The 25,405-nt window shown below is 34.9% G+C and overlaps 1 protein-coding gene across 6 annotated transcripts in view; it reads right to left on the bottom strand.

The window, feature by feature from the left end:
* Window positions 1–25,405, bottom strand: part of LOC123537817 (epidermal growth factor receptor-like) — a 188,728-nt gene that overhangs the window by 100,298 nt on the left and 63,025 nt on the right. For 3 of the 6 annotated variants that reach the window (XM_045321661.2, XM_053530543.1, XM_045321657.2), the window contains exon 3: window positions 4,288–4,400. In XM_045321661.2, the coding sequence (XP_045177596.2) occupies window positions 4,288–4,393 (106 nt within the window). In that variant the 5' untranslated portion in view covers window positions 4,394–4,400. Of the gene's footprint in view, window positions 1–4,287; window positions 4,401–20,706; window positions 21,592–25,405 lie in introns of those variants that run through there. The other 3 variants (XM_045321656.2, XM_045321655.2, XM_045321662.2) reach the window with 3 other exon arrangements.

Here is a 25,405-nt window from a genome sequence, read left to right on the forward strand (position 1 = left end):
TTCAGGGTCTGCTTATGATGGTGAACAAGTATTCCAAGTTTCAAAGCAATAGCTTTGATAGTTTAGGAGAAAAGTTGACCTAAACATAAAACTTAACCAAGAAATCTGATATTTTCTAAGTACAAAAGGGGCCATAAATCTTGCAAAAAGCAAGATGGAGTTATGTTTCTTGATGTTCAGGGTCAGCTTATGATGGTGAACAAGTATTCCAAGTTTCAAAGCAAAAGCTTTGATAGTTGAGGAGAAAAGCTGACCTAAACATAAAACTTAACCAGGCAACGCCGACGCAGACGCCGACGCCGACAACCGCTCAAGTGATGACAATAACTCATCTTTTTTTTTTCAAAAAATCAGATGAGCTAAAAATGGAAAGGAAGCATGCATTATTGAAAAGTATCCGGCTGTTAAAGGATATTTTTGTTCCTTAAATAGATTGCTAACAGATCATTAGAAAAGTCATAATATATTGCATTGCTTTAAAATGCCAATCAGTCCACTTATAGGTCTTACAGGTACATAATGACTTTGTAAGAAGACTCAATGTGCGCGTTTGAACAGTGTTGCAGGCAAGGGCCATGCACCTAGGTAAGAACCACTTATCTCTTGTCTGAAGGCAACTGCATTAAGTTTCCTCATATAAACTAATTCTCCCAAGCAGGGAGGTGATGGCACATGATTCAAAGCCAGCAATTTTAACAACTTGGCCAGAGAATTAAAGCAATTAGAACCAATCGGCCGGACAAAAATGGTGAAGAATTAAGGAAAAACTGTCTTGGAGTCAATAATCTTGGTACAGATTGTCACTAGGTGAATCAAACTATCAGCTTCATTAGATTACTGGGGGGTAGTAAATTAGATGGAATAATTGCAATCAACTAGAAACTAACAGAATTTCATTTCCCCTGCAGCTCACCGATATGGAGCCTAGATTTAATAGTGTCCAGTTTTTACAGCCTTTCACAGACTAATATATCAGGAGGTCAGCTAAATTAATTACTTATGCCAATAGGAGGATTTCTAAATATGTAAAAACAAGCACTTCAGTATACAGGGGCACACTGAATACTTCTATCTATATTAATAGCAAGCCACAGGCACCGGTATCAAACTCTTTTTGGGGAAAAATGACCTATATATATACTATATAACAATTTAACAGTATGTATAATGCTATTTTCCCTAACGCAGTTTGAAAATATTATACATAATTATATATTTATAGGCCATATTTCCCTAAACGCAGTTTGATACCAGCTCCTTTGCAGTCAGCGTGCCTCCAGACATTATACATCTCTACCAGAAAAATGTCTCACCCTTATTAAATGAACCCCAAATTTAAATTTTTACATTTTAAAAGAGTAAAATGCTTGAGGTATCTAGGGTTTCCTTTTGATCCAAACAATGGAAGTATCAGGAAAATGGCTATGGACCACATGAACTGCTAGAATCAGCAAAGGTACATGAGCCATTGATGATTGAGCATGCCCAGGTGCTTGAGCCACTCATGCTTGAGCAAGCCCAGGTGCTTGAGCCACTGATGCTAGAGCAAGCCCAGGTGCATGAGCCACTGATGCTCGAGCAAGCCCAGGTGCATGAGCCACTGATGCTCGAGCAAGCCAAGGTGCTTGAGCCACTGATGCTTGAGCAAGCCCAGGTGCATGAGCCATTGATGCTCGAGCAAGCCCAGGTGCATGAGCCATTGATGCTTGAGCAAGCCCAGGTGCATGAGCCACTGATGCTCGAGCAAGCCCAGGTGCATGAGCCACTGATGCTCGAGCAAGCCCAGGTGCATGAGCCATTGATGCTCGAGCAAGCCCAGGTGCATGAGCCATTGATGCTTCAGCAACCCAGGTGCATGAGCCACTGATGCTCGAGTCCTCCCCGGTGCATGAGCCACTGATGCTCGAGCAAGCCCAGGTGCATGAGCCATTGATGCTCGAGCAAGCCCAGGTGCATGAGCCACTGATGCTCGAGCAAGCTCAGGTGCATGAGCCATTGATGCTCGAGCAAGCTCAGGTGCATGAGCCACTGATGCTCGAGCAAGCCCAGGTGCATGAGCCACTGATGCTCGAGCAAGCTCAGGTGCATGAGCCACTGATGCTCGAGCAAGCTCAGGTGCATGAGCCACTGATGCTCGAGCAAGCCCAGGTGCATGAGCCACTGATGCTCGAGCAAGCCCAGGTGCATGAGCCACTGATGCTCGAGCAAGCTCAGGTGCATGAGCCATTGATGCTCAAGCAAGTAAGCAGTTTCACTATCTTTCAAATCATATGCTTATTGCAAATGCATCATTGAATTAAGTTTTTTTTTTATTTATAAAGCTCTTTTTTTTTGCAGGAAGACTATGAGACCTAAAATAAGAAAAAATGCTTCATATTCTTATTAGTATAGTATATAACTTCCAAACTGGTATCAAAAGTAATTGCTTGAAATATTTTAAGACACCTGCAAAAATTTTCAAGGAATGTAAAACATTCTCTTAAGACACAAAAATTAAGTTGACAAGCAGTGGGCAGATGTCTGTCTCAGTTTTTAGACAGACTTTATAGTATCTATGTCATCAGCCCATTAAATGTATAGGTTTACTGTCCCTTATTTTGTTAGTGTTCACAGTTTACATGAGCCCCAAAAATACAAATAGCCAAACTTCAAAATAGCAGTTTGTTTATAAAGGGGTTGGTGCACTTTTTAAAGAGCAATAACTTTAGTTTTCTAAAAAAAACTCCTGGCATAACAAAGGGCAATAACTCTTGCTTTCTAACAATACTGTCATAACAAAGGGCAATAACCCTTGCTTTCTAACAATCCTGCCATAAAAAAGGGCAATTACTCTAGGTTTCTATGAGGACTATTTACACCAAAATAGGAGGTGACTTCTCAGTGTCACATGTGAAGTAGTCCAAAACGTAGTTCCATGCTGCTGATGAAATATGGTATTATGAGGCATATAAGAATGTGGCAGTTCTACTTTTGGCTTAGTTGTATTGCTTATTGTATTGAGAAAATCACTTTCACTGTGGATTTCCAGGTATCAGTTTTATTCATTGAGAAAATGTCTACATGCACATAACTGCTAAACAGCAAGTTTCATATTTTTTCGTATCAATGAAATTTTCTAAAGTACCGAAAATGAGGTCTCAAAATCATGTTGTTATAACCACTTAATTAGGAGAATGGTTGTTAAGTATCTGATAAATTTTACTTATAATAAATATTGTCATTTTGATACAACAACAATTCTACTGTAAGGCATATAGGCATTTTGCCTAGGAGAAAATGAGACAAATCTGAGAGAGGAGCTAACAAGGTCTGTGACTACAAACTAAGTTTGGCAAAGATCTATCTTGAAGTACAGTAAGTTTCAAGGCTTTTCTTAGTACTTTACGCTCTAGCAGCCCCTAAACTTGAGAGATCCATGTACAGATGCTAAAGACCAAGTTTGGTGTAATTCTAACCATTTAATAGTAACAGAAGCAAAGATGTATATAAGCAAAAGTGTTGATGCAGGATGGACCATCCACTTCCCCTAACAGCTCTTCCTGAACGAAGTTCAGATAAGGTAACACATTTTTAAGAACAGAACAATCTGGCCTACACACACCAAAGTTTTGCATTTATGTCTGTGATTATTTTTTCTTAATTAAAACTGTTTTGCTGAGTAAATCATGTAAATCTGACATCAAAATAGAGAACAATCATTGTTGTTTTTCTCTATTGTTTTATAGTTGTAGCATTTCATGTGGTGCATTTTACACAAGTTTTGTGGTGCATAACAAAGTTTTTATGAATGATGGATGCTTCAAGTTTTATGATTTTTACACAATAACAATGACACAGGAATGTAATAGGCTATCCTAAATTTATTCATGAAGTATGGCTAAAAGGTATTTTGAAATAACATAAATTCATTTTTTTTTTTTTGCAAGTCTGGACCAGATTAGCCTTAGAAATATATCACTTTACAAACCTCATGAACTTAGACACTAGACTCAGCCAGTGGTTAATATAAACTGTGCTCTGAGAATCAACCAACCAGATATTGAGGTTCTTTAAAGACTTCTCTTCAAACTGAGCTGTATCATATGGAACCTTATGGGATTTTAGTTATGAAACCATTACAGGGAAACTGATTTCAAAGACCAGTCTATGAAATGAAGATCTGTCATTGGTCAATTTCAAAAGTATGGTCAGAAACAACCAATCAGATATTTGAACTTTGAGACTGGTCTTCAAATTCAGTTGTTTCACCTGGGACTGGAACTTGCACAGTATGACCCTATTGCTTACCTTCATTTGCTTCAACCTGCAGACAACATATTGTAATGATGCAGCCAATCAGAGTCCAGCTTGGACACATTTGACCAATCAAATTCAAACATGATTTCATCCTCATTAACAACCTGGAAAGAGAAGGGGGGGAAAAAAGATACATTAAATTTCAGTGTGTGCAAGTGTATGGCTACATGTAATGATGTTAACCCTTCAGTTATAATAAACAAATAAAATTTTTGAAGAAACAAATGAGCCATGCCATGAGAAAACCAACATAGTGGGTTTGCGACCAGCATGGATCCTGACCAGACTGCACGGATGCGCAGGCTGGTCTGGATCCATGCTGGTCACAAACCCACTGTTGGTTTTCTCATGGCACGGCTTAAATCTTTTCGTCAAAACCAAGTAGATTCATTTTGAACGTCCCTGGAAGCGAAGCCTCATCAAAAAAATCATAATTGAGTTGGGTTTTTTTTAACCTGCTCATCGAGAAACCCATCAAATGGTCTTTTCTCATCATTATAAAAGGAAAAAATGTCGCAAAATAAATCTGAAACTACATTAATTATATTTTTCCAAACAAGGAAGTTTGATTACAAGGAATATCAATGTATCCAGGCTGACATATGGCCGACATCCAAACCTTCATGAAACAATTATCTGTTTGCAGATATACTGTTAACAATGCAACAGATTTAACAAAATTTTACAATTTTAATATTATTTGCAGTTGTAAAACTGTGAACCAAGGAAAACATATCTCTATCCAAAATAGTTGTATTTAATATGGTCCTTATAAAAATGCGAGTACCATGTTCAACTTTGAAACCTTGGAGAGGTCAAGAGTTCAAGTCTTGTTTAACTGAAACTTGGCCGCAGCTCAATACACAACAATAAGTATCAGCTTTTTGCTAAAGTGACTCAAATAAATTACAGTACGCCTTAAACTAAAGAAAAAATAACACTGAAAAGAAATACTCCAGCAAATCATTTGTTAGATTTCACACATTTTTTTTTACACACTAACTTTTAAGAAATATAACCCAACAGCCAGTTTGTATGTGTAGTATACACTTAGTAACACTAGATCAAATGCATTTACCATCAGATCTGATAAATTTTTCTTAAAACAAACGAGGCATTTATTATGCATGCTTTTATCACCATAAACAAAAAAAAAAAAAAATAATCAACATACCTTAAAATGTTACAGGTTTTAAAACATTTCAAAACCCTCAATTATATACGCTCGTTAAATCCAAATATACACAACTATCAAACTTATACGATTGTAAAACTTTCTAAATTATATCCCTGTAAAATCACTCTCCACAATAGATACGTCCTAGATATTAAAGAAAAAGTAGTTTTTATGCCGACACTAAATAGAATTTCAGCTCGATTTTTATAATGCTATTATAAAACCTGTTAAATACAGGCCTTGTTCGAAAAATTAATCCCGATCTAATCCATGCGTTGGTTAATCCAATGTCAAGATTCAATAGAACTAGCGTAATAAGTTTTACGCAATCAATTAATCACCTTCTGACAAAAACAACTTCTTATTCTAAACAACCAATTCACAACAAGGTCACGAATCACCTGGTATAGTAAAATTAGAATATATAACAAAGATTAATTATTTTTTCCCACATTAACACTGCACATTAAATGCAAACAATAAACAGAACAAGACACTCTGGAGAAAAAAAATGTGTAGAGTAACTGTCTGTCCTGGTGTTTAATGTCTTCTTGCACAATTAATTTCCAAAGTCAAGAACATTAAATTGTCTTAACCCAATTCTGACTAAACTGATCAAAGATTATACAAGTTTGTACTGATCCGAATCATACAGAGTCACAATTTTTAAAAGCAAAACAAACACCTGCACGATCTTGATCCAGGTATATTTAGAAAACAGGACAAGACAAAATACTGCATAATGTACTAATGTATACATAGGACTATTTATGTTAAAGGTATTCAACCTTATCACAACTCTGCATGATTGTTTACATACAAAATATTAATCCAAATATAAAATTTGGATTAAAGACATCTTACCAACTCCATTCAAAATATATAATACCTATTTTTCTGTTGATATAATGATGTGAAATAAATGAGAACAGTAAGTTAAAACATGATAAAATCATTATTTGAGCCGTGCCATGAGAAAACCAACATAGTGGGTTTGCGACCAGCATGGATCCAGACCAGCCTGCGCATCCGCGCAGTCTGGTCAGGATCCATGCTGTTCGCTTTTAAAGCCTATTGAAATTGGAGAAACTGTTAGCGAACAGCATGGATCCTGACCAGACTGCGCGGATGCGCAGGCTGGTCTGGATCCATGCTGGTCGCATACCCACTATGTTGGTTTTCCCATGGCACGGCTCATTTATATTCAGATATTCCCTGGGGATTTATAAAATGTGAAAATTTCCTGATTTTTTTTTTACTCTTAGAATAGTGTTTCTATCAATGCCTCAATATTTACCTATAACTCATGGACAACAACAAACTTGGTTCATCACAAACTTAATGTCATTTCTTTATCTTAACCACAAACCAATTAATATTGCACCCATTCATTTTGTAACTTCTCATTACATACTATCACATGTGGGCTTTATGTCTGTAAGTGAACTTTTATAATGTAATATCTGGTTAAATTACACAAATATCTATTAACTATTTTAATGGTGTTTTATAATAACTATAATAATATTCTTGTGATATTGGCAATGGCATTGCTATTTTATGCATATTCCTAAAATATTATTATCTATCTACATATCTTGATACTTCAGTCTGTTGTTTAAGTTTGCTTTTGTTATATTATCATTTAGTCCAACACCATACACTCTATAAAATATTCCTTCTATTTTGTAAAAAAAAAAATTAGCAAGAAAAAGTAGTATCAACCAGGTTCTCCCAGGTGCCCACATTTTTTTTCAAACAAAAATAATACAATATTTGCATGTTCACGTTTTTTTATTGTTCCGCCATATACTTCATTGCAAAAAAGTCATTTTCCATCAAAAAAATCTTTTCTCTCTTATTTTTTTATTTTCTGAAGCTTTAAATCTGGCTTGCGAAGTTCAGTAAATGCTCCCCAGATCAGTAAATGCTCCCCTAATGTTAGGAGGGGCAACCAATCCAGTGTGTGACCTAAATTGAGTGGGTAAAGGGAAGATTTGAAAGTCTCAATTGCTTTGTTGCTACAGCTTTTGAAAGTAATAATTTTGCTTGATTAAACAACTTTGTCTGACACTGGACTGAGTAACAGGCTGGTGCTCATTTCTAAATGAAATGCTTTCACCTTGTGTAACATATTTTTTTTGCATATTAAACATACAAACAGCTACAGACATGTGTGAACATTTTTTCATACTCTGTTCTTAGAATGTGTATGACTTTTGTAGCTATTGATGAGAAATTATATTTTAATATTTGTTATCACTGGATTTCCCACAGACTGACAATCATTCATAAGTCCTTAACAGCAACATACAACTTCCACACATAAAACAGAGAGAGGGTATCATGGTTCAGGCGTTGAGATCATAGATTAAGCATTCAGGCTGTTGAAAAGATCAAAATTAGTGCAGAGTTCAAAACAATTATGGTTACCAAGATCATAATGTGTGAACATGTGTAGGTTTGTGAAAAAACATAGTTTGGTTGTCAGAGTCCAAAACCACTTCAAGTTAGTTGAATCTAATGTGTTTAGGTTCTGGAAAAAATCATATGTGTTTAGGTTAAGAAAGAATCATATTGTGTTTAGTTGTGAAGAATCTTAATGTGTTTAGGTTTGAATAGAATCATATTGGTTTAGGTTAGAAAGAAATCATAATTGTGTTTAGGTTGGGGAAAGAATTCATAATGTGTTAGGTTTGAAAGAGATCATATTGTGTTTAGGTTGTGGAAAGAAATTATAATGTGTTTAGGTTGTGAAAGAGATCATATTGTGTTTAGGTTGTGGAAAGAAATCATAATGTGTTTAGGTTGTGAAAGAGATCATAATGTGTTTAGGTTATGAAAGAGATCATAATGTGTTTAGGTTGTGGAAAGAAATCATAATGTGTTTAGGTTATGAAAGAGATCATAATGTGTTTAGGTTGTGAAAGAGATAATGTGTTTAGGTTATGAAAGAGATCATAATGTGTTTAGGTTGTCAAAAAGAGATAATGTGTTCATGTTTTCAAAGAGGTCAAAAAATGTTCAGGTTGTCAGAGGTCATAAAGTGATAAGACTGTAAAAGAGATCATGTGTTAAGTGTGTCAAAGAGGTGAGTATGTGTTCAGGTCGTCACAGAGATCAGAATGCGCTTTGGTCAAGAAAGAGTTCATACTGTGTTCAGTTTGTCAAAGACATAATATATTCAGGTTGTCAAAAGGAGATCATAATGTGTTCAAGATGTCAAGGTGATAATTTACTTTATACACTGCTGTATAATTTAACTTCCAGCAAGAATTACATTTTTAATTTTACATTTCAGGCGTCAAATTTAATTAATTTCAAAACTCTAACAAGAAATCTGACAAGGTAGACTACATTTAATATAGCTAGCCCTTGTCAAATTTTATCTTTGAAGCACCCTTTTAACCAAGACACTCAACACATTTTTCTTCCCATAGCAAACAGGACCATAAATAAGGTCAGATTTGTACTACAAATTGATGAAAATACTGTGCATGGTAATATCAGGGTGAATTATGTCCTTAAACAATTTTTGTATGTTTATTGTTGGAAGATTCTGGTATTAAATCCAAATGGTTTCTTCTGAAAACGCTTACTTTTACTCTGAAGTTCTTCTCAAAAGCTGTCTCCAGGGAATGGTTGTGTGAATAAGAAGTTGGCCACTTCTTATACAGGTCTCAAGTTCAAAACTCAACAGAATCAAGACCTGAACTAAATGCACAAGATCCATATTTTTCAACACGGCAGACTATAGACATAGTCTGTGTTCAGATCCTGTGTTTTGTTCACGGGAGATAACTCAAGAGGCTATTCAAATTTTGTATAGTTATGTCCCTTTTCTTCTCAAAGCACTAGATTGGTCAGAATATATAAGAGAAATTATTAAACATTAAATTAAAAAGATTATCTAGCTAACTGCGGTAGAGGGTTTGGGAGGCCTCAGGGATCAAGTTGCATGCTGGGTGGGCTGCACGGACAGTCAGGTGTCGAATGACAGTTGCATAAATTACTGTACATTACTTTCAACCACACTGTCCGCAGTCAGCTGTCATACTTAACTCCATAATCTCCCGCCTTTTTTTTTACTATCTAAAGTTGTCAAAACATACCTGTGTTTATGTGTAGGACAAATGAAGTCAGTAGTATCAGATTATTCAAAAATGCTTACAGACAAATCTAAAGTATGCGTGGAATGTGACTGCGGAAGTTTTATGACTTTTACCTGTGATATCATAATACTATCCTGCCATATTTTGATACTATGATTAATACTGTGATTATAGGGGCCGTTAATTCATAAAAAAAAGTGTTATATTTAATTCATTTGGTTATAATAAAAGGTGTAACCTTGAAAACTAAAATTCATGCACTATTAAATAGTTAGAATTTTAGCTATACCTGATAAAAGAAACATAGCGATATTGTTAGTTTGTTTCAAACTGGCAACCAGATGACCAAATACTGCTCAAGCCCTTTTACAAGAGTAACCACTGAAGTTTATAGAAAATCCAATTAACAATTTCATAGATTATAATCCTCTGGACAGACAGCCAGATGGACGTCTGTCACTCTCATATAACCCACATATACCTCGTAACCTAGGGGTATAATAACTATTTTTTGTTCACAGCAAGTAACCAAAAAACAATCTTAGTGTTGTCATTTCATCAAGAACATTGATGGCCCGGGAGACAATCAAAATCCCCTTGATCAAAATCCCCTACACTGAAAAATGACAGGGTGTTACAAAATCCCCTTCATACTTTTGCAGGGGGTATCATAATCCCCTCTGTGATTTTTACTTATTTCATCAAGTTCAAATACAACTATATACAACTTAAAAGTCTATTGCATAAAGCACGTAAATACAATGCCTTTAGCAAACATAATATAATTTGGAGACTGATATCTATATATCTATAATGTTAATCGCAGAGGGGATTATGATACCACCTGCAAATGTGTGAAGGGGATTTTGTAACACCCAGTCATTTTTCAGTGGAGGGGATTTTGATCAAGGGGATTTTGATATACACTCTGATGGCCCAACCAGGGACCAGAGCTCAAACTCACCCTACAGGTTTTCCATCAACTACAAAGCTATATGGAACACCAATTTGCAGTCTCCAAACCTAGTTTCATGATCTTTAATGCATTGATTTTCAAACTGAGTCAGAAATAGTTAATTCAAAGTGGAGCACTCCTAATTCTTATAACCGGTGGCATTTTCAGTGACAATTAAGGCCATTGCTAATTAATATACTTTTCTTGAAAATTCTAAAAATAGGATTCCCATGAGGAAATTTCACTGAAATATAAATCATTATAAATGAAGCAACTTGTAATACCATGAATATGGACACAAACAATTTATATCTTAAATATCCTGTTTTTGATGTTTCTCCTTAAGTACATCAAAATACATTTTTTCATGGAAATTGGCACAAAAAACTACTTGATTTATGACAGAACTATAATCATGATGACACGAAGGCATGTTAAAGTTATTTTAAACAAGCTTCATGTCACACCTGTGCATACACCACCTGTAATACAGTAATTAGTTAAACATGAACATTCATAATAACAACAACAGATGAGGCCAGGCTTTCTTAAATCCTAATTCAACAGGCTTACACCAAATTTTATTATCAGAAAACAACCAGATATAAATATAATTTCTGAGAAAATTCGAACAATTAAACATATCCAGAAATTTTCAAAATAGGTCTTACAACAAAATATATACCACAAAGTACCTATCAAAATTAATATATGAAAAAAAATCTTACAACAAATTTTATCATAAATTTCTCACTTCCAATCACAACTAAGTATTACAACAAAACATACAACAAAGTACCTATCAAATAATTATATGAGAAAAATCTTACAAAAAATTTTATCAGAAATTTCTAACTTCCAATTAATCAGAAATTTCTCACACTGGATCAGTATAATAAAAAGATTCTTAAACCATCATTAATGTCACAGATTTATAAGAAATACTTTTCTTAAAGTTCTTAAAGTTCTAAATATTATGTTTAAAACAGGTTAACAGCTGTCCAGAAAGATTTAATTCTGCACATGAACATTTACAGCTACAGCAATAAAGGGAGGTAATTAAAAACAACAGATTCAATAAAGCTTTCTACTATTTCTATCAATATTCAAACCTCTGACAAATATTTGGGAAAACAATTATCCGAAATCTGATTTAACAAAAAATCAATATGTTTTATGTTCAAAACAGAAAATGTGGCAGCAAAGCACTATGAGCCTGTAAGGAAATTCACTTAATTTAAATTTTTTCTATAATTAGCATTTTCAACCAAGTAAAGGGACTAAATTAAAAGGCAGAATTCTAGTAAAATGAAATTGTTGGCGCTATATATGAACAGGTAACAGATAGATCTACCAGATAAAGATTAAGGTCAATGTTATCTAATTGACATATTAAGTTACATTTTTCTTCAATTTTTTTTCCACAGCTTGCTTCAGGTAAAAAGTCACACAAAATAAATTAACCGATTCAAAAGTGTACCAATTAAAGTGATCTCCTTAATTAAAGGTTCTCCATTTACTTGAAAAAAGGTAAGGTTATAACATAATACTTAAATTAGTTAATTTTACCTATTAAATTGACCCCCTGGTGTAGAAATTAGTTATATAGGAAATATAAAAAGAGAATATTAAATTTTGTTCACAAGCAGACCTGTGTGGCCCTGCAGAGACAATTAATACTGTGTCACAAACCGTTAGACTTTTCTTTCAAACTAACAATTTCTTTAAAATGATTTTTTTGTTGTTGGATATATATAATTCATCATGTCACAGTTCATGCAGACTTAAGCTGTTAAAATTTGGTGATTTTTTCAACTATTCAGTTTTACATGCTGACAGAGCAAAGTGCAAAGCCATCAGGTGTGATGTTCAAATTATCTTCTTACAAATTATGTCATAATTTTCAAATTTAAGGCTGTTTTAGAATTTCCATTACTTTTCTGTGACAAAACTCGCAGCTTTGAAATTCCAGGACTTTTCCAGAAAAAAAATCATTTCACTGACTTTTCCAGGTCATGCAAACCAGGTCTATGGCAACTTTTCCAGCTTTTGTTAGTGGAGGAAGACTGCTGGTGCCCTTACAGGCTACATTTCAGGCATTGGCCGGTACTAGGGCAGTAACGCTTGATGGCTTCCTCACATGAAGAGAATTCTACACCTCCAGCAAGGTTTCCAACTCAAACATCGGTGAAGGGCTTAGTGAGTGAAGGTCAGACCTTGATCATCCGGCCATCAAGCTAAGGTGTATCTTGGTTAAATTTGGTATAGTTTATACTAATTTGTTTCAGCTCGGTTGTGATGAAAGCTTCAAGAACTCTCGAGTCTGCTTCCTGGAAAAACCAGTACTGGTGTCATATGAGAAGTCATGGTCGTGACCCCAGTGGGACTCGAACCCATGACCCCTGGATTGAGTGGCCGACACCTTATCCACTAGACCACCGCTCCCTCTTGGTATAGATTTTGAGGGATCTGGCTAAAATGTTCAATTTTCATAATGCTCTGTGCTGTGCTCTCTGTGTATGTGGTTTCTGATAGTCTGTGTTCAGACAGTATGTTTTGTTCAAAGGAGATAACTTCTGAGGCTATTCAAATTTTGTATAATTATGTCCCTTGTCTTCTCAAAAACATACAATAATCAGAGCCAGGACTGATGAAATCAGAATTTTTTACAGAATTATTTTTTCTAAAAAAAAAAAAAGATTATCTAGTCGGTAGCCAGACTAGGTTTCTGAGTAGCGGCGCCTTTTAACTTCTTTCTTCATATGTTGAGGAATATTAATTTTGTTGAACTATTTAAACTTTAGCTAGCCAGTGATAACTAAAGTAAGCCATGACATAATTAAGATATTCAATGCGGAACTACAAATGAATTAAATTTCCTGAAATGACCTGCTTGTATTAAAAGAAATAATTTTCCTGGCCTGAAAGTTGAACAGCTACCCGTCAATTAAGGTAGTAATAAACTATAGCTACCTCAATTAAATAAATGCTTGTTTTCAGTATCACAACCTGTACAGGAATAAAAACATAAAATCTAGCAGTACTGTTACGTCAGTATCATGGGTGAGAGTTGGCAAAAGCCAATTTCCTGCATCATCTAATTACTTCATAGACACAAAATAGTTTTTGATGACCAGGTAGAAAATGTGACATCTAGAGTGTTAACAAAGATTTTCTATGATTTGACCTACTGACCTAGTTTTTGACCTCAAAAGACCCAGTACTGAAACTGTCTTAGAACATTCCAACCAGGTTCCAAATAGCTAACGACGTGGGACGACTCAGATGACAGACACATGGCGATCAGAATAAACCGAAATTAAATTCCATAATTTCTTTTCATCACGATTTCTACTGCCTGAATTTGAAACAATCTTTGGAATGCTTTCATTCACATTTTATACAATACTCAAGGCATGGTTCTATAAACAACTGTTTCCTAGAACTCTATTTTTCCATGAATTTTTACTTCTTTATTTACAATTAATTTACAGAAGCGTTTTCTTAATTTCAGAAAAATTGACACAAACATAGAGGAGTGACTGCCCCCATTAAAATCTAGGATGGAAAAAATATATGTAATGTAATAAATGTTGGCGCCTTTGTTCTCCAGAGTATATGTTGTACCAATCATGTTGTTGCTGTACCAATTATGTTGTTATCCCACCAGTACAACAATAAAACTGCCTTCTTTAATACTTTCTCACCTAACAACCCATACAACAACATTCCCTGATATTGAGCTTATTTCTTATGAAGAAAAAATAAAGAGAAAAAAATACATATTTCCCATGCTGGTTCATACACTGCAGATTCCTTAAGTTCCTTTTTGTGCTATTTCATGTAAAACTCATAAAAATATCAAAAGTGATAATAAATTTTTTAGTATAAAAATATTCCATGACCCTACTAGAATCACATGAATTTTTATGCAATTCTCAGCTCCGGTGTGTGAAATTATTCATAAATTCAAAGCAACATGTGGGAAATGTAATATAAAAGTCAAGAAAAAGCAAGAAAATATTAAAGCTACAAAGTGTCACACTTCATTTATTTTGATACTCAGTTAAAGGAAATAAAATTCTGTTTGCATTCAAATTAATTCAAAATGTAAAATACCCAGAACAGAACAAAGGCATGCCAAATAAGATAAATTCAGGTTAGAGCGACATTAAGGATAAAGGTAACTTCAAGGGAAATTGTTTTTGTTGTAATTTCAGGATAGAAGAAAACTAAGACCAGACTGAACTGTCTTTTCATAAAAACAAAATTTATGCAAATGTCACCTCATTTCAGTTAAGAACAAGAGATCAAAATTGCCATCTCAGTCCGCATGCTTAGCTCAGCCTGAAAGGCACATATCTAAGGGTCACAGGGTTAAGAGTTTGATCCCAGAGGGTAAGGCATAGTGTTTGATAAAAAAACATTGTGTCAGGAGTCATTTCTGCCTCCATCACTGATTCAAGTTGAGAATTTGCAGAGAACAGGTTTGTACTGGTACAGAATCCAGGAACACTTGTGTGGTAAACTGCCTGCTGTTACAAAACTGAAGTACTGTTGAAAACAGCAACAAATCCAAAGCAAACAACCAAAAATGTCGTCTCAGGCAGAGCAGAAACAGAGTGTACACTGTCATAGTGATACCATGTAAGAAGCGTCATCTCAGTTCAAAACGTCATCTCAGGTCGAGTACATACTATGACATCACATAGTTAAAATGTCATCTCAGGTCAGAGTACATACTATGACATCACAAAGTCAAAATGTCATCTCAGGTCAGAGTACATACTATGACATCACATAGTCAAAATGTCATCTCAGGTCAGAGTACATACTATGACATCACATAGGCAAAATGTCATCTCAGGTCAGAGAGCATATTATGACATCACATAGGCAAAATGTCATCTCAGGTCAGAGAACACACTATTATGAGACACTGGCAAAATGTCATCTCAGAGAACATACTATGACATCACATAGGTAAAATGTCATCTCAGGTCAGCCAGCATACTATGGCATCACAAAGACAAAATGTCACCTCAGGATTTGAGAACATACTATGACTTGACATTGTCAAAATGTCATCTCAGGTCATACTATGACATCTGCACACAAGCAAATGTCATTTTGGGTCAGGGAGCACATTAGATATCGCACAGGCAAAATGTCATCTCAGGTCAGAGAGCATATTATGACTTCACATAGACAAAATGTCATCTCAGGATTTGAGAACATACCATGACTTGACATTGTCAAAATGTCATCTGAGGTCAGAGAGCATATTATGACATCACATAGCTCATATCAGAGGAATACAGAAAAAAAAATTATCTTCTAAGGTCAGAAGGTCTATACATCCGAGATGAAATTGGAAAATGTCATGTCAGACACTGATAAAATGTACCTTCACAAGACCATGTATAAAACAATGCAATAATTATAAAAACCAGAGTGCCATTCTGTCCTATTATAGCACAATGTCATCATTTAGAGAAAAAATGTATACAATGTAATAGTGGCAAGAGTCATTAAACCAGAGCTCATCAAAAAGAGAATCAATTATGAGTGAAAGATTCAAACCATGATTTATGGTTTATAAATAACCATGCAAGTTTCCTGGAAAACTAGACATAATCATCTATAAATCCCCAGGTGTCTAACCATTTTACAATATAGTACCCACTTCAAAAGCAGAGAGCACTGGGTTGTCTCTCTTGAAAAAATTGCTTTGATACTCTGTGAGGCTTTAATGCTGCAAATATTGACAGACAGTTTGTTTATTATTTCTCTAAGCTCTTCCAAGCCCTATAAATATTATGATAGCTGTATGAGAATAAATATATGAGCCGTGCCATGAGAAAACCAACATAGTGGGTATGCGACCAGCAAGGATCCAGACCAGCCTGCGCATCCGCGCAGTCTGGTCAGGATCCATGCTGTTCGCTAACGGTTTCTCTAATTGTAATAGGCTTTGAAAGCGAACAGCATGGATCCTGACCAGACTGCGCGGATGCGCAGGCTGGTCTGGATCCTTGCTGGTCGCAAACCCACTATGTTGGTTTTCTCATGGCACGGCTCATATGAGGGTATATATACATATGCCAATGCTACAGATTACCTATATCTTAATTTAAGGAAGAATTTATGAAGAATTTAAGAGGAAAACATATATCACACTTATGCTGTCATCCACACCCAACACCAGAGTTCTCATTCTTCTTTTTCTTATTTTGACCGATTTCTAACAATAACATAAATTTTATACTTCTTTTTCTTGTTTCTAATAATAATATAAATTGTATACTTATTTATTTATTTGGATTTTACGGCGCACCAACACAGTATAGGTTATATGGCACCAAAAATTGTATACTTCTTTTTTCTTGTTTTGACCAGTTTATAATATAAACAATAACATAAATTTTATAGTTAATACACCATAAATATTATGATGAAAACTTTTGATTGTTTTTCTGTGGGAAATTTGTCCGAGACATGTACTATTTTAAAGATAGATGCTATGAGAGAACGAACTTGAGTTTTTTATGAAAAAAGAATTTAATCTAGCGGCAATCACTGTATAGGGGAACAGTTTTGGAAGCAGTTGTTGGCACTGATTATGCTATTCATTTCAAATTTCTTAGAACTTCTCATTGGAGTCATTAAGATGTTAACATTCAAAACATTAAGCTTGGTAAAATCTAAATGAGATCCTAAGACAATATTTCTTTCAATTTCTTCATTCCTTAATTACTTTTTTCCTTGTAATTAAAGATGGACAGATACTTTTGATTCAAAGCTCAATTTAAAATCCTAAGGGGGGAATATATTTGTTTATAAAATCTAAAACTAAGTGCCACTGAATGTGTCTTCTAAATGGATTCTAAATGCTCATTACATTTAGCTGGCATAAAAAATTTGTGGTTTACGCCAAAACAGCTGTTTGCCGAGTCTTAAATTTGCAGATTTCTAAATTAATTTATATTTTTATGGATTGACACAACCACAACAAAAAGTAGATCCCCATGAAAGATTCACAACAAAAAGTAGTTCCCCATGAATGATTCCACAGTACAAGACTGAAAATTACTAAGACGAGGTTGCCAGTTAGAGCAGCTCCTCCAACAGAAAAGAGACCGATATAAAAACCTGCATTAAGCAGCCAGCCAAGGGAGATAATATAATTTGACAGCTTAAGGCAGGCTGCGGCGTCTGCTTATAACAAGTTGAAATCAGAACAAAACGTCAATTTAGGAAATTAGCTGACTGACTGCTTAACACAAGTGACTTCTTAATACAGGTGACTTCTGCAGGTAGCTAAAGCAGGTTCAAGTATACCGGTGTTTTACACAAACAAGGGTATAAGCCTCTGGAATTTGAGCATCTTCTTTATCTTGTATTATCCCCAAAAACCTAAAATGACTAAAACTTTTCTGGAGGTGTTTGCCTGTTTGGCCAGATGGGGTCAGGGCATGTACTGGTAAAGCAGGTTTGTTTTATATTTAATTTGGGTTAAATGTTTTAAGTACAGCCTTCTGCTGACCTGTATTTATACCTGTTCCTGGAAATAACATTTTGTTTCCCATCCCCCAACCAACCTGCAAGAAACTGACAGCTGACCCACATGAAAGATAAGGTGGAAGACAAAGGTCCCTTCAACCAATAAAATCCTCTAGGGACTGAACAAGCAACCTCTGGATTCACTGTCCTGAGATGACTAGAAGGCCCTGTTTTGTGTAGAGTGTGGGTACCGAGCTGACCACAAGGCCCTGTTTTGTTTTGTGTGTACTGAGCTGACCAGTAGGGCTAGACTGGCTCCCGTTCCTATGTTTGTTCTTACTTACATAATATATCAGTTTTCTTCATTAAGAGGAAAGTAACTCCAGAAGGTTGTTTCTACATTGACATTTTTTATTGCCCCTGGCTCCAAACATAGGTTCAGCCATCAGATAAAATTATGCTATTTTAGAGGTTTAAAATTTTCTAATAAAATGTTTCTTGTATTTATATAAAAAATAACCATGCAGCCAGGGAGCCAGGCTACAGTAGGGCATGTCAGTCATGTAGGCTTCAGGTTTCTATTTGTTTTAACAATCATATTCCTTTTGTACTACGATATCATAACCGGGCATATTTCAACAAATAATAACTTAATATTGCCAATGGAAAAAATATTGATAAACCATCAATCACAACAAGCTTAATTCATCAAGTTCCACGACAGTAAGCAATGCAAACTCAATTACCAAAACAACAACAACAAAAAAAAAACATCATATAAAATTATCGAAAATCCAGACAATATCTCCAATTTTTTCTTACAACAGAAAGAGGTGTATGAAAAATAAATTACATTAAATGATTTTCCCATCCCTTCAAACTCAGTGTTTTTACTTAAATCTTTTGCACCATTTCATAACATGAGTTGACTTAACCTAGAACCCTAGGTGGAGCTGAACACAAGTCTAACATCTTTATTACAAAAAAATATATAAAACGCAATTTAATCATCAAGTATAATCGAATTGTACTTAATTTGTTTTACACGTTATTTCCCTCCTCTGAGAACTGTAACTTTGTCTGGCAAGGAAAGTTCAACATAATAGAAAGGAAATGAGAAATAAGCGAAAAAAGACTGAAAGAGCAATATTGTTCCAAATTGGGCACCATTCATTTATAATAGGGAAATTAGGAAGGTCTTTAATATACCCAACTTAAAATAAGAACTTTGAACAGAACCTGTCACCAGCTAAATCATTGCACCAAGACTTATATTAGAATATAGTCTGTCAAAACCACATTTATCTTGTTTAGTACTGCCATTATTCCTCACACTACCTTCACAGCCATTATCCCTCACATTCCCTTCACAGCCATTATCATTTATCTTCAATTCACCCCCAATATCCCTCATCTAATATTCACAGCCATAACCGTTCACACCCATTATCCCTCACCTTCTATTCACAGCCATTATCCCTCACCTTCTATTCACAGCCATTATCATTAAATATCTTCAATTCACCCCCATTATCCCTCATCTAATATTCACAGCCATAACCGTTCACACCCATTATCCCTCACCTATTCACAGCCATTATCAATTATCTTCAATTCACCCCCAATATCCCTCATCAAATATTCACAGCCATAACCGTTCACACCCATTATCCCTCACCTTCTATTCACAGCCATTATCATTTATCTTAAATTTGCCCCCATTATCCCTCAATTTACATTCACAGCCATTACCATTCACACCCATTATCCCTCACAATCAGTTCAAACCCATTATCCCTCACCTTCCATTCACAGCCATAATATCCTTAATCTTCAATTCACAACAATTATCCTTCACCGTCCATCCCTCACAATCAATTGACAGCCATGATCCTTCACCTTCCATTCACAGCCATTTTTCCTCACAATCAATTCACAGCCATTATCACTTGCCTTCCATTCACAGCCATTATCGCTAAAAATAAATTCACAGCCATTTTTCCTCACAATCAATTCACAGCCATTATCACTTGCCTTCCATTCACAGCCCTTATCTCTAAAAATAAATTCACAGCCATTATTCCTCACAATCCATTCACAGCTATCACTCCTGACATTCTGTTCTCAGTCATTACCATTCAAAGCCATTACCTGATGTGATTCACAGCCATGAACCCTCACACTCATTTTCATTAAATTTTAATTAGTCACTAAAGGAACAAATGATACAGCCACAACCTTCACAGTGCATTCTACTGATACGATTAGTATCAATACAGTGTTACTAATTATCTTTATTTAACAATACAGCCCATGACTGAGGCTAATCCTTACAATGAAATAAAAAAGTATTATTTATTTTGTAAATCAAAGTTTAAATATTGATGCCCACACCTCTCTTATCGCTCTAACTCCCTGGTATCACCTTTTAATGAAATATCTGTTTCGCATTTGCTACAATTTAAAGAACAAAATGAACATTTCATGAAAAGCTAAAACCAGTGTTAAGCACTGTTGAGATCCCTGTTCCTTTCAGACTCACAACCAAGAGCAGACGTCCCAGACGACAGCTACAGAAGGAAAAAAATATGCAATTCAATATTTTATTCAATCAAGAATAAAATTACTGTATGTGTTGATGTTTGAATATAATTTATACTTACAATTTCCATACCATTTACATCCTTTTCATATGAGCAGGAGCGAACACGTTCAGGTGTAACACTTTTATTTCAATCAAAATGGCAAAACACCATGATTAATCAAACACAACTTAGATCCTGTAATAAATATTTCACAAATCCTGTTATTGTCTTTTCTTTAATAATTTACAATACTATTAACCACAAAATGTTTGTAAGTTTTCAAAATCAACTATGAAATTAGGACTCCCACGAAACTATTAGTCACCAAGTTCTAAGATATATATATATCAGGATATATATAATAACCATTTGGTTCCTGTCATCTTTATTTCCATAAGACTATACAACAGCAGTCCCACACAGAGGACATGTGTTATTTAATTCAAGTTGGTTCTACTCCGGTGAACATGGGTTATGCACAGTTTTACTTGCTCATAAATTACAAACATCTTTTCAAATGAAAGAAAGTGCCAGCAGGTTCATAAATTAAAGATATAAAACAAATATGAATATACCGTCAGTATCTGAAAATCAGTACAGTTATTTACAAAATATAATTATGCAACATTCACTTATTATAAACACTGATCGCTACTGTCATTGGTAGCATTTTTCTGACATTCAACTTGAATATCCCCAGCACTAACCACTACTATCGTTGGTAGCAGTTTTGTGACATTCAACTTGAATATCCCCAGCACTAACCACTACTATCATTGGCAGCAGTTTTCTGACATTCAACTTGAATATCCCTAGCACTTAAATCACTACCGTCACTGGTAACAGTTTTCTGACATTCAAAAGAAAAATTCTTGTATAATACTGAACACTACTGTCAGTCATTCAGCATGGTTGTCACTGACATTTAATTTGAATAATCCTAGCACTGATCACTTTTGTTGGACATTCAGCAATTAATCATTTATTTTTCTGACATTCAAAACAAAAACTTCGAAGCACTACAATCGCTACATTTTTCTATTTGTCTGACATTTAACATAAATATCCAATGCGCCTATCAATTGTCCAAGATTCAGCAACTACTGAATTCCAAAACATTCAGTATGAATGTCAGCAATGTATGACTATTGTCTTTACATATTAAATGTCCCTTATTGTCACTTCAGGTAACATCACTCTGATCTTCAAGCAACAACACTCCTTGTAATAATTCAGTTAGCAGAATGCCATCACAACATAGAAAACACTTTGGTCTGACCCAAGTATATAAACAAAACCATGTGGTTTCCTTTAACTCAAGATATGTGTCATAATTACTCTTGCATTTCAGAAATTTTCATGCTGCTTATGTTTGTATGAATAGAAATGATTACATAGAAAAGTTCAGTGTTTCTCCTCCTCGAGATATGATTGGTTGATTAGAGCAATTGCAATGAAACAAGAAAATGTTTATAGTTCTTAGCAAACATGTTCAAATGTGTCTGTGTGGAAGCTGTTGATGAAGCTGTTAATAGAGCTGTTAGCGGGTCACAGACTTCAAATCATTTTCCATGACCTGAACTGTGTCGGTTTGACATAAAACCCACCAAAGAAATATAACACATGTTTAACACTGCAGAATACAAGTCAAATTAGAAGTGTTGTAAACTGTGATGTATGCATTTATGTACAGGAAGTCCTAAAACATTAATAAAGACAAGGCTTAGAATTGCCCCTGACATAAGTCATGGCCTGTTTGCTGCAGTGGGAACAACATGTCAGCTGAATTTTTTCTTATTTCTTTGGTTTCAAGTCCGATCGAAATAATATAGATAATTTGGCCACATTTTCTATACTGAAATTCAACCAATTTTTTTTTTTTTGCAGCTGTTGTTGACTTTGGAGTCATATCGTCATATGGCAACGTCTGTAGCTGTTGATTGTGGAGGAAGACCCAAGGTGCCCCTCGGAGCATGCTTCAGACATGGGCAGGTACTTGGGTAAAATCACTGACCTTCTGTAAGCCAGCAGGATGGCTTCCTCACATAAAGGATTCTCCACCCCAAGCATGCGGTTCTGAACCCTCATCACTGAAGGAAAAGTGGTTCCAAATCAGAAACTTTAAACACTCGGCCACAGAGACCCCTTGAAATTTAATTGATCAATCTGTATAGCCTCCACAAAACCTATCATGAAAAAAATTCTTCAACAAGGATCTACCTTTTGAATGACAGATGAAGGACTGTTCAAGTCTTATGTTATGTAACAAATTGTTTGCATTTGATAACTGGTTAGGAAGAAGGTACAATGTCATTTTTTTCATATTTGTTCAGTATAGGAAAGATACCATGCATACATGTGAATACTGAAAATCATGAACTGCTATTGTAACAATATAACTTTTCTTGAAAATCTTTGACAAAATTACTGGAGAGGTTAAAGAAGGGAATGTCAACATTAAAATTTAATTCAAAAACAAATAACATTCCAAGTTATTGTAGATCCTGTATCTTTAAAATTTGAAATCCTGGTCATCACCCAAAGAAACCACCAGTTTGGCTGAAAGCCCGAAATTTTATACCAACGAAATTAATTGATTTCACAGTACATAAGAATTTCAAAACTTTGAAAAAAAAAATGGGAATAAGAAAAAGAAAAAAAAAATTCTTAGAAAATATTACATTGCAAACATTAAAATTCAACCTAATTTCTCACTTGGAATCTTTCATTCAGAGTCCATAAGACACCGTGCTCGACTATTCACTTACTTCTTACAAAAACAAGGGCCTTAACTTTAGCCAAATTTTTTAAGTAAGAAAAGGGCCATAATATTTACTATTTTCAACCAAGAGTTATGTATTTTTTTTTCAGTAGGTTTAATGACCAGGAAGCCTTGTGTGAAGTTTTAATCCAATACATGCAATTGGTTACTGAGATATGTACTTTCACCCAACACTTTATCCAAAGTGTGACGCCGACGGCAATGCCGACACCTGGGTGAGTAAGAAAACCTCTCACTATTTTTCCAATCTCCAATAGTCAAGCTAAAAATCAAACTGATTCGGCATTCACAAAACTTATTTCCATCACAAAATTAATCTAATCAATCATATCCAATATGAAATGTCAAAGAGATTTAAAAGAAAAAGAATAGAGTGCCGGCAGATTGAATCTAAGTATGTTATAAGCGAATGACAGTGCATGCACAATTGAACAAAAGGCGGCAGATGATTTGTGCTAATGCAGATGAGATTGGAGTGGTAATCGGCTCAAGCGCTGAAATCAATCTTGAGATATATCGTGGAGATAGGATTGTCAGGTAGAATCATGTACGATTCTAGATCTCAAATACTAATTACCATAATACCAAACTGACGGCAATGCAGAAAATGATCAATATGAATTAGATGAAACAAAATTAATGAATGCAGATATTCCCTCATCTCTCAAAATGATGTGATATAATATTGCACTGAACAAAAAAAAGAATTTGAGATCTGTTGCACAAGAAACTGCAGTTTTAAATACTCTCTACATTTTATACATCTCTCTTAGTCTTGTTCCCCACCCATAATTTCATTAGAGATACACATAAAATCTACACATTTTCAGGTGTCTCCTGTGGCGTTTAAGCTGCCAAAATGTTTTTTGTGACCTACATCAAAGATTTAAACCTGCAAATTCCAGAGGTCTAATAGGACAGTAGAACAAAAGTCTAACAGGAGAGCAGTAGTCTAACAGGATAACAGAATTCTAACAGGACAGTAGTATAATTCTAACATAATAATAGAAGTCTAACGGGAGAATATTATTCCAACAAGACGATAGAAGTCTAACAGGATAGTAGAAGTCTAACTGGAGAATGGTATTCTAACAGGACAGTAGAAGTCTTACTGGAGAATAGCATTCTAACAGGATAATAGAAGTCTAACTGGAGAACAGTATTCTAACAGGATAATAGAAGTCTAACTGGAGAATAGTATTCTAACAGGATGGTAGAAGTCTAACTGGAGAATGGTATTCTAACAGGATAATAGAAGTCTAACTGGAGAATAGTATTCTAACAGGATGGTAGAAGTCTAACTGGAGAATGGTATTCTAACAGGATAATAGAAGTCTAACTGGAGAATATTATTCTAACAGGATAGTAAAAGTATAACTGGAGAATAGTATTCTAACAGGATAATAGAAGTCTAACTGGAGAATAGTATTCTAACACGATAGTAGAAGTCTTAATAGGATAGTTTTCTTGGAACTCCTTTACTACTTGGCCAGAGCAATCTCTCAGCCCTCCCTCGATCTGTCTCAAGAATTTATAGCTCTGATAATCAGATAATGACCAAATCAAAGACAGAAGCCTCTGCAGACTATAATTGATGTCACATATCAATGGAAGATAATTGGCTGAACTTGTTGAGGAGAGCTTGAAGATGATAATCATCAGTTGGAATTTACCATGCCTTATCACCCTCATTATTATACACTCTACTAGCTTATATAGTTACTGATTTCTTAGAACACTAATTACTACCGTATTTTGGTATGTATAGGTCGCGGTAATGTATAGTCCGCATCTAATTTTTGCTTTGGAAATGGTTGGAAAATTTAACTTCTAGCGTATTAGTCGCAGTTAAATTTCGGATGTTTTTCCCATCAATATTTAATATTTACCGGCAAAAAAGTTATAGCGGCGGCCATATTGATGCCGCGGACTGAATTATTATCAGAACCTGATTGGTGGAAATCGGACAGTGTTATTTTCGTTCCCAACCGTTTC

Source organism: Mercenaria mercenaria, chromosome 18, assembly GCF_021730395.1.
Source record: "Mercenaria mercenaria strain notata chromosome 18, MADL_Memer_1, whole genome shotgun sequence".
NCBI classification, from domain to species: domain Eukaryota; kingdom Metazoa; phylum Mollusca; class Bivalvia; order Venerida; family Veneridae; genus Mercenaria; species Mercenaria mercenaria.